The following is a 10000-nucleotide window of genomic DNA, read 5'->3' as shown; positions in this document are numbered from 1 at the left end:
TCGGAGATAAATGCAGATACATACACAAACAACTCCACATGTTGATCTCCTCTCACACTCCCCGTCACCCAGATGTTCTCTACCCTCCCTGTTTGTATGTCATGTGTTCGAGCTGTTGGTGCTCGAGCATTTGTAAAGCAGGAGCAGCCGGTCTCCATCTCAGTGGATCGAGCTGCATGTACCCTGCACTGCTTCTGGAAACATTCCTGCTGCTTATCAATATCCTTCTGCTTTCGTTAAGCAGCACACATTTACATTTCAGTACCATTAAAAAACTAACCTGCCGATTTACTTCTAGAAAAGGTTTCGAATATTTGACCAACACTAAGCAGGATATCTCCTGCAGCCGGTATACACATGCTCACTAAAAGAAGCACTTGCACTGCCGTATTTCTTAATTCAAATATTGATTTATGTGCTTTCACTTATCTGGATCTGACATTGTGAGATCTAGATCTCTTTGTGTCACTCATGGAAGACAGTCGCTCACCCATGTAGACGTTTTCAGTGGAATTCCCCTTTCTGACCACCAGCTTCAACTGCAAGAGCAAAACAACAAAACTCAAGGGGTGTGTAACTCTGTGTGTGTGTGTGTGTGTGTGTGTGTGTGTGTACCATACCTGCAGAAAGATGTTGCCCAGTTTCTGTACTTCACTGGTTCCGACGGTCACTGTGGGAGTTTAGAAAACACATCCTGACGTTTAAATCTACACAAAGTGATGCATGAAATCACAAATAAACTGCATTGAGTTTTCAGCTTTAAGAGTTTTTTTAACAAAAGAACTATCAGTGATAATTCCTCACATGAACATTGTTTTATCAAATACAGAGGAACTAAAAACTGCACACAGCTATGTTCCACTGAATATCTCAAAGTGCTTTGGTGTGTATACTTATAAATAAACTATCAATAGACCTGATTTGATTTAAACGCTGTTTTAATACACGTCTAATATGCTTCTGATACATTTCTCTGGTGTTGTTCTTTCCCGTAACACAGACTATAAAGCAACTGAATAAAAAGGTGAAATGATTCCAGCAGACGGAGGGGACCCTGGTTCTCTAGCAGAACAAATGAGAACCTTGAGAAGGTCCATTTGAATGGCAGCAGACGAGTCAAGTCTCCGCAGCTGCTCGACTGTTTCCATCCGACTCACTGCCGACATGCAGAGACGGTCTGTTTGCATGTCAATAACAGCACAGTGGAGGAAACTACAGAGGAGTGCAGCACGTGCAGACACTCCCTGTCCACTCCCCTCAAATACTGGAGCACCGAGTCTTTTAACATGAAGATCAGCCCAACAATAGCTCAACACAATGATAATGACTCTCCCGCTCAGCGGATTAGCATTTCTATTACCTGCAAGTCTTAAGAAGTCATTAGGTTGTATGAATAAACAATGAGGCTCGAGAGAGACCCATCAGCTGTGCACATCTGAGGCGTTTCAATGAGCCAGAACAAAGAAGATTACAGGACGTAAGCTATGCAAATGTATTCGTTAGAGTAGAGCCTCTGTGTTCATGAATATGTCAGTTGGAGAGGAGACACGACTGCAGCCCTGCAGCTCAGAAATAGACTTTAAGTGAACCTATCAATTTGCGGAGAGCTACATTTGATGTGATGTCTGCTTTTGCTTTTACCTCCGAACTTCCAATCCACGTCGACCAGCTGGTTGACCATCAGAGTCTGTCCCACAGCGAGTGTGCACAGTGCTGCCGAGTGCTCCCCCCACTGCAAAATACAGAAACAGCCCCGTGATCATAACATTAGATCAGGTTTGGCCTTTTGTGTCACTTTTAAAGCACAGAAGGCGACATGATTAATGTGGACCCCCATCACATTATTAATGATGACCTTCAGTGTTCAATTGTTCTGTATATTATTGTGTCCTCTAGAGGGGGCTGGAATACCCCTGAACCCTCTTACCTGCTGTAAAAAGTAAGTCGCCTTATCCTCGTTTAGTCCTGAGGAACCAACAGATAAAGCAGTGAAGTTTATAAAATGAGGAATGCTGTGAGAATCAGGTACCACCTTCATAACATGACAAGCTGTCATAAGAGGAAACTATCCAGCAGCTATACTTAACCCCCGTTTTAAAATTGACCCCGTGAAGAAGGATTTGGATGTATACCTAATGTCACAAGGTCTTCTTTGATCTGCTCGGCTGTCAGGCTTTTCTTCAAGGCGCCTGAGGAGAAAACAGACAGACTCAGTCTCAACGCGCCTTCGTGAGTATCGAGTGGAGTATCGTGGGGGAAAAACTATTCCTACACCAACAGGAGTAAATCAGCTGTGCTGCATTACATAAGTTTATCTGCTTTCTTCATGAGAAGATTGACACCACTCTCATGTTTGTATGCTAAATATAATGCTTCAACCAACAGGAGGTTAGCTTAGCTTAGCATAAAGACTGGAAGCGGGGGGAAACAGCTAAGTGTTGTACTGGTTGTATTACATCATACGTGCGTATATAAAGTGTCATATGAGATTTAAAAGTGTTTCTAGGCTGATTTGTTTTTACCTTTGGACAGAGCCAGGCTAGCTGTTTCTCCCTGCTTACAGTCTTTATGCTAAGCTAAGCTAAGTGGCTGCTGGCTCGAGCTACACATTTATCATACATCCACCTTCTCATCCAACTTAAGGGGGAAAAAGATGATTATTAGTATTTTCCCAAAATGTTGCACTATTCCTTTAAGAATGATGTGTTTGAGGGCAGACATCTCAGTTTGTACACCACAGCAATCATAACTGTATATAGAATAATGAATCTAAGAGGTTAACAAAATGTATTCTGGGTAATGTAGGAAATCACTAACCGAAGTAAAAGTAGTTGTGTTTGTACAAGCGCGTGTGTATGTGTGTGTGTGTGTGTGTGTGTGTGTCCCACCCTGTGGCACCAGGAGGACGCTCTTCATCAGGTTCTTCAGAGGACCGGCACTCATTCCATGTTCCCCTGCAAACTCACCGAGCTGCTGCATGAACCTCTCAGTCTATGCACACACACACACACACACACACACACACACACACACACACACACACACACTTGCATGAATTAATTTGCACAGGCACACAATAGGACAGGTAATGTTTTGCAACGGTTTATTTATCAAGGCTAATCACTGAGTCCAAAGTCCTATTAACATCAAAATTGTGTGTGTGTGTGTGTGTGTGTGTGTGTGTGTGTGTGTGTGTGTGTGTGTGTGTGTGTGTGTGTGTGTGTGTGTGCATGTGTGTATGTGTGCATGCTCACCTCTTTAGGCTCTAGCAGGAACTGGAACAGAATTTCAATCAGACGAAGAAATTGCTGCACAGATAGAAAAACATGAAAGTCTTTGTTAATATCTTTGTGTTTGGTTTGTTGGTTGATGGTTAATTTAAAAAAAATTAAATCAGGCAAAGTTAAATTCCCAGAATCCTCCTGTATCTTTAATAAACTCAGTTCTCCTTCCAGTACGCAGGAATTACAATTTCAAGATTATAAATCTCAACATTTGTTATCCTCTGATGATTAGTGTCAGTCTGAATTCACTTTAATACAAAATATATATCAACACATAAATCATGATGTGTTATTAGAGATGAAACTACCCAGCAGTTTAGTAGTAATTAGCTGCACCTTTACCAGCTACAACATTAAAGTGATACTTACATAATGCATTACAATGCATGACTTTGACTTGAGTATTTCTACACTGTAGTATTATTACTACCTTTATTTAAGTAAAATATATGAGCAGTCTGCTGTCACGTGATTCACGTGAGCTGTCAGCTGGTGGAGCGAGATAAATCCATACCCACGCATCATTATATATAACTTTCACAACATGACAGATATATATATATATATATATTCACAAACACGCTCGAGGGAGACTGAGAGCTGAGCACGAGCTGTTCTTAGCTAACGTCATTAAACTGCTGCTCTCTTGTGTCTCCGGTAAACAAATCAAACACTTCCGTCTTTCTTTACCTGCTCGTTGAATTTGTTGAGGTTCTGAAAGTCGGTGCTGACAGAATCCGGTAAAACATCTTTAGTGAAGTGAAGCTGCATCTTTTTTATCTGAACAACCGTCAGCTGCTCGATTCTGTTGTGGACTCCACTTCCGGGTTCTTCAGTGCGCATGCGTGGACAAGCAGTGAGGAGTATTCAGATCCTCCACTCAAGTAAAAGCAAAATGATCAGTAAAATGTAAAAGTATGAAAAGTAAAAATACTAATTTTCCAGTAAAATGTTCGCTTTCAGTGTTTTACTATTGTATATGATGTTTTGGGGTTAATGTCACTACTGTAGATGCATTGACGGATCATGAGACAAGGGGCCGCTGGGCACAGACATGCAAAAGGCCCCACCATCTTTCCTTCAAAGGACCAAGAGGCATAGACTTTGTGATGCTTTTGCCTGTTTTCTTTTAATGTTTTGCATCTCTTTATAGGCTTTTGTGTCTTCTTTTGGTATTTTTGCGTCTCTGTGTAGTTGTTATGCACTTTCTATTGTCTCTTTGAGGATAATGGTTATAGTTGCATTGTATCTCTTTTTAGTTATCGTGTAGTTCTCTTTGTAGTCGTAGGCTGGGGAGGCCCCTGGCACTTTGGGTCCTTGGCCTGTGCACAGATGGCCCATTCAGTAACCCATCCATATGTAGATGTTCAAGGTTGTGCTCATTTTAAATCCTTTATATACTGTCATCATCATCATCATCATCATCATCATCATCATATGTTTGTTGTATCCTTCAGTTTATCACACACTATCAACACATCTGGAGATACAGGGTGTTCACTGGAGAGGAAGTGGATGAACAACTGTAATTACAAGAGTATATATACTTAGTTGCATTTCACTGCTGGCAGAAATAAAGTTATTTGATCATAAAAACGTGGGTTGGTAATAAGGTGAAGCGAGCTTTACTGAGACCACAAAAACAAACAGAGAGAGAGAGTAAAGTTGAACTTTAATTATTTGTATTTATATATGTTAGTTACTATATTGCAATGCCACATAGCTCTTATTTCTGTAGTTCCTGTTCTCATGTTTAACCTGAGGGGACAGAAAATGGAAGTTGACATTCGCACCTGGGCGGTTCACTTCTCCCTGCAGGTCGAGTACATGAGCCGACCCACAGAGAGGTTCAATCAGTGCATAGTGCCATGCACGCACAGAGCACGAGAGAGAAGGAGAGAGAGCACGAGAGAGAGAGAGAGAGAGAGAGAGAGAGAGAGAGAGAGAGAGAGAGAGAGAGAGAGAGAGAGAGAGAGAGAGATCTGCAGCAGCATGCTTCAACAGAGTGAACAAATCCTGCGAGAGGACTAGACCAACTCCTGAGCTGTGCTTCAAGTTCAAGGCTTATTTTTTGGAACCTTTTAAAACACATTCTCCACAAACCTCTACAGACAACAACATCTTCCGACTCATTTTCCAGCCGTGGATGAGTGAAAGAAGCGTGGATGGTTATGTAAGTTTCTCCCCGGGGAGGGCGTGTTGGCAGGACTTTACCGAGCGAATAATGAAAGCTCCACATAGAAACACGCATATTTGTATTTATAGTTACATGTTGACACATTTCTGTGGATGTTTGTGAAGCCTGGGTTGGTGTCGGGATGTGTTCATCTTTATTTCATCGTGCACTTGTGAAGTTGCTCGGTCCATGTGCACGGTGAACCGAGCTGCGTGTAGATGTTGAACCAAAGAAATGTCGGTAATTATCACGCAGACATGCATCGTGTGTTTGTGTTGACTTTATAAAGCATCTCTTATGACAATATTATAATAGTCTCAGAAGAAGTGAGCGCGTGTGGTGCACACGTGTTAAAGCTACTATTTCAATCATAGTGCGTCACTCTTAAATACTAAGTTAAAGGTGTTTTTGTTTTACTTTAAAGTACTTGTATATCTTTTTATTCCACATTTAGTTGTTCTGCAATGATTTAAAGTTGCTTCTGGTGCTGAGTGATGAGTTCAGAGCGATTTGTCGAGCTTAATATATATTATAGTGCTGTTATAACGACTTTGAACAGCGTGTTGGTGCAGAAAAGTGCTTTTACTGTGATTTCTCAAACCCCCTGCGGTGTCCCTGCAGAGTTTACTGTGGACTTGTGTCCTGGTTTAACTGCATGACTTCTTGGGAATGCACGAGAGGCATTCTGCACATTCTTTTAGTTTCCTGGAGTTTGAACATGTACTGGCGGTGCAGGTTTACCGGTTGAACTTCCCTTTGTGACCATTGCTCTCTTTTTACTCGGTGATTTATTAGTAGAGCTTTTTAGTGTTTAACAGGCAGGAACACACAGATGTGCAGACACTAAAAAAAAGTCTTATTCACGTTGGAGTCACTGTTAAGTGTTGGAAGGAGCCACGAGGTGGAAAAGGGGAGGGGAGGAGTCACTTAGAAGTGCATGAATATTGACATCACTGGGGAGGCTGAATAATGTTACCTGTGAGCAGGGCCGACACACCAAAACACCGCACCAAGACATGTTTCAGAATGACACAAATTATGATTTTTGGGCTCAATTGCTATCAGACCCACCTCTTCATTTGAAATTTTAGGGCAACCTCTGTGCATTTTTATGTCATGCATTCATGGGACGTTTTTAACAAAAACATTTTCTTCCATTTCTGTCTTTTATTTGAGAATATTCAATATTTGGACGAGGCCTGCAATTAACATATTTTATTTTCAGTTAATCAAAATTATATTTGCAATTAAATGTTAAGTGTTTAAAGTGAAGGTATTCTTCATGTGAAAACACTGTGTCACGTGTGCGTGCGACGCCGCCATGTTGGTTGGTATAGATCGTGTGCATGTGACGTCACGCCTACGTCCCAACCTGTAAATCAGCCTATGTTGGATGTATACACAACCAAGACGGCGCGTGGGAGTTGTATTTAAACGTCTAAGATTGAAAGAAAATGCCAGACGTGTGCGCAGTGTATACTTGTGGTCATAACGCTACTCGTGACCCAGAGAAACGGTTCTTTAGATTTCCTAAAATCATCAAAAACTACGATCCACAAAAGAGGGATGAATTGCTGTATACCTGAACGCCGTCAGCTGGTTTAGCAACATAACTCGTGAGGATTTAACAGAAGAAAAAGCACAATTCACCCGGTGTGTGTGGCGTCCACTTTATATCTGGTAAGAGCTAAAGCTATGTTTTCAATGTTTACGTTAAACATTTGTGCATATGATATACCCGAACACTGTAAGACCTTACTTCTCCATATCGCTGACTGGTAAATAAGGCACTTTCTTTACATGTGATGCCAGTTTGCTCTTTTCTTCTGTGCATGTTTTTGTTTGGCTTATTCTTGAGACTACTTCACTTGAGAAAAGCAAAGCACCAATGTGAGAACATGCTTCGCTTAATCCAGCCATACAATCACAGTGTGCGAGGATAACATCTTCTCACTCACAAACCACGGCTTGAGCGGTGTATCTCGAGCTCTTTGAGAGTGATTTACACGAGCATGGACGAGCACCCTGTCATCTTTCAGTGGTTTGGTAAGAAGACTACCAACCCAGCCAGAAACAGACATTATAAGCATCTAAGCTCTCGTATGCCTTCATTTGTGCGTTGGTTGCCCACGACGTTTGTAGCACAAGGATAGTTCACAATATCCGGATATTCAATCGGCGGTAATGAATCTAAAGCCTCAATATAATCCGACGGCTTTAGCGTGTACGGGTCACGGCGGAAAATGTGGACTTTTTCCTCTGAATCTTGCCTTTGCAGAGGATCCAGAGAGTCACAATACTTAGAAGAAGTCTGAGTTGTAAATCCTCACGAGTTATGTTGCTAAACCACAGCTTACGGCGTTCGGTAGACAGTAAGTCATCCCTCTTTTGTGGATCGTTGTTTTTGATGATTTTAGGAAATCTAAAGAACCGTTTCTCTGGGTCACGAGTAGCGTTATGACCACAAGTATACACTGCGCACACGATTGGCATTTCTTTCAATCTTAGACGTTTAAATACAAAGAAAATTACGAAGCGTTGCAGCAACACACACGTGAACGGCCGCAGTCTTGGTTGTGTATTCCAACCAACATGGCTGACTTCCGGGTTGGGAAATAAGCGTGACGTCACATGCACACGATCTATAGTGAAATAAAATAACCATCACAATTCCCTAAAGTCACAAATGTTTTGTTTGACCAAGAGCCCAAATATATTAAATTTACGATCATTTAAAACAGAGAAGAGCAGCAACACCTTTAAGAAGCTGAAACTTTTGCCTCATAAACGATCGACATGAGGGATTATTAATAAAAATAGTTAATCTGCGCAGAATAAAGCAAATACTAAAGTGAAACTTTATATTGAATAAGACTCGTGACGTGTTTTCATTAACATTTGTAAGACTACAGGTTGGATTTTATGTCCCTTTAAATCAACCACTTGAGACGACATGCATTACTTTAACATATGAAGACCTTACATTTAAATAAATGAACTGAATAGCTCCATTCAGTTTGTGGAGAGTCGTTGACTGTTTAAACATAATCCCGAGGGGATCGGACCTGTCATCTTCTCATAATACTGTCTGAATGGAACTGGGACAGATTGCTATGAGTCACATGGTCTTAATAAAGTGATGACAGATATTGATCGAGTGCCAGTTACATTTGTCATCCACCATGCAAAGTAAATACACTGCTGTGGACTGAAACTGTGCTGACGGGGACTTACTGTGTGTTTAAGCACCGGGGTTACACCTGGGGCGGCAGTAGCTCCGGACCCCCGCACGGCTCCCTGGGTGCTGATACAATAGCTGCACACTGCTCTCAAATGCAAAGTCTAAATGTCACTGTGTTTGCTGTGCTGTGTACATGTGTGTGGCTAAAGGAGGATTTAAAATGAGGATGTCAAATGTCTAAAAAGGTTTAAAACTCCACTTGTGTCCTATGGAGCAGGTTTCATTTGTTCATTGTGTTAGTCCTATCACATTTGAAAGATGTGTCATGTTTGGAGCAGGCACAGGGTGTAAGTGAGGCGAGACAAAAGTTAATAATCAATTAAAACCCTTTTATCTGCAGTGGTTCGCCACATTTAGTTAGTTAGTTAGTTAGCTGCAGACTTCCTACTGTCGTATTTATAGCTCGATGTATTTCAGACTTTGGTCTTCGGATGACTAATTTAATTAAACAATGTTGGACGTTGTTTTCAGGAGAAGTTTTCTGAATCATCTTGAGCTTTTGCACATGTTTTCACTTGCACAAAGTATCTTGAATTTATTGTGAAGAACCAGGAGAGATAAAGCGGCACATTTACAGTTTACTTTGTCGTGGTGGTTAAATATTAATAACGTCATCGCTGCTGTTCCAAGAATGACTTTGTGCTACTGAAGGACGTTTGAGAGAGAACATACAGCAGTGACTTTAACGGTAGTTTGATTGGAGGGCTGATGCATGATGAGCTGGTAAAAGCTTATTAAATGCAGGATCCATGTCTTCAACACAAAGTGTGGTGTTGTCTGTTAGCTACTGAGAGAAGTGCAATAAACTAGATGTTGTCCCCCATCACATTAGAAAGGGATTTCTTCAGGGCCAGTATGATCACGAGCAATATTTTCAGCAATTAACTAGACGTTAAATGTACATATGGGCACGTCAGCATTGAAAAGAAGCCACTAATGTGTCCTTTATTGTACCTGGTTGGGTACAGGCCCAATGTGCACCGTGGGCACACTCTTCTTAATGGTTGGAGTTGATGTGTTATTTCATATTAGATGATTGGAGAATGTTATCTTACTCTAAACTATGACTTCTGTTGCAATTTATCACTTTGTATCTGCTCTAAATGTTGCCACTCTCATAGGCACCAATCCATCCTGCCTCGTGTTTGTCAATCCACCAAAATCGATATCCTGGTCCGATGTCTGTGCCTGTGCTCTTTTTCCCCAAAAAACTAAATGTGTATAGTTGGTGTAGCTGCCATGAATTAATAGAACTGAAACACTGAATTTTTATAATGACTTTGGCAAGAAATCGTGTTT

The 10000-nt window shown here is 41.2% G+C and overlaps 2 protein-coding genes across 4 annotated transcripts in view; one reads left to right on the top strand and one right to left on the bottom strand.

The window, feature by feature from the left end:
* commd7 (COMM domain containing 7) overlaps positions 1-4126 on the bottom strand; it is a 4682-nt gene extending 556 nt beyond the window's left edge. Inside the window, exons 1-8 of the mRNA XM_029435968.1 lie at positions 3975-4126; positions 3255-3308; positions 2889-2991; positions 2133-2189; positions 1928-1965; positions 1642-1732; positions 621-670; positions 491-539 (exon numbers count right to left, since the gene is read on the bottom strand). Of these exons, the coding sequence (XP_029291828.1) occupies positions 491-539; positions 621-670; positions 1642-1732; positions 1928-1965; positions 2133-2189; positions 2889-2991; positions 3255-3308; positions 3975-4055 (523 nt within the window). The 5' untranslated portion in view covers positions 4056-4126. The remainder of the gene's footprint in view (positions 1-490; positions 540-620; positions 671-1641; positions 1733-1927; positions 1966-2132; positions 2190-2888; positions 2992-3254; positions 3309-3974) is intronic.
* A 1151-nt stretch (positions 4127-5277) lies between these two features.
* dnmt3bb.1 (DNA (cytosine-5-)-methyltransferase 3 beta, duplicate b.1) overlaps positions 5278-10000 on the top strand; it is a 28385-nt gene continuing 23662 nt past the window's right edge. For all 3 annotated transcript variants that reach the window (XM_029436268.1, XM_029436267.1, XM_029436266.1), the window contains exon 1: positions 5278-5457. In XM_029436268.1, the coding sequence (XP_029292128.1) occupies positions 5450-5457 (8 nt within the window). In that variant the 5' untranslated portion in view covers positions 5278-5449. The remainder of the gene's footprint in view (positions 5458-10000) is intronic.

Source organism: Cottoperca gobio, chromosome 7, assembly GCF_900634415.1.
Source record: "Cottoperca gobio chromosome 7, fCotGob3.1, whole genome shotgun sequence".
NCBI lineage: Eukaryota > Metazoa > Chordata > Actinopteri > Perciformes > Bovichtidae > Cottoperca > Cottoperca gobio.
Note: the sequence above shows the minus strand (reverse complement) of the source record. Positions and strands in the feature narration are given on the sequence as shown.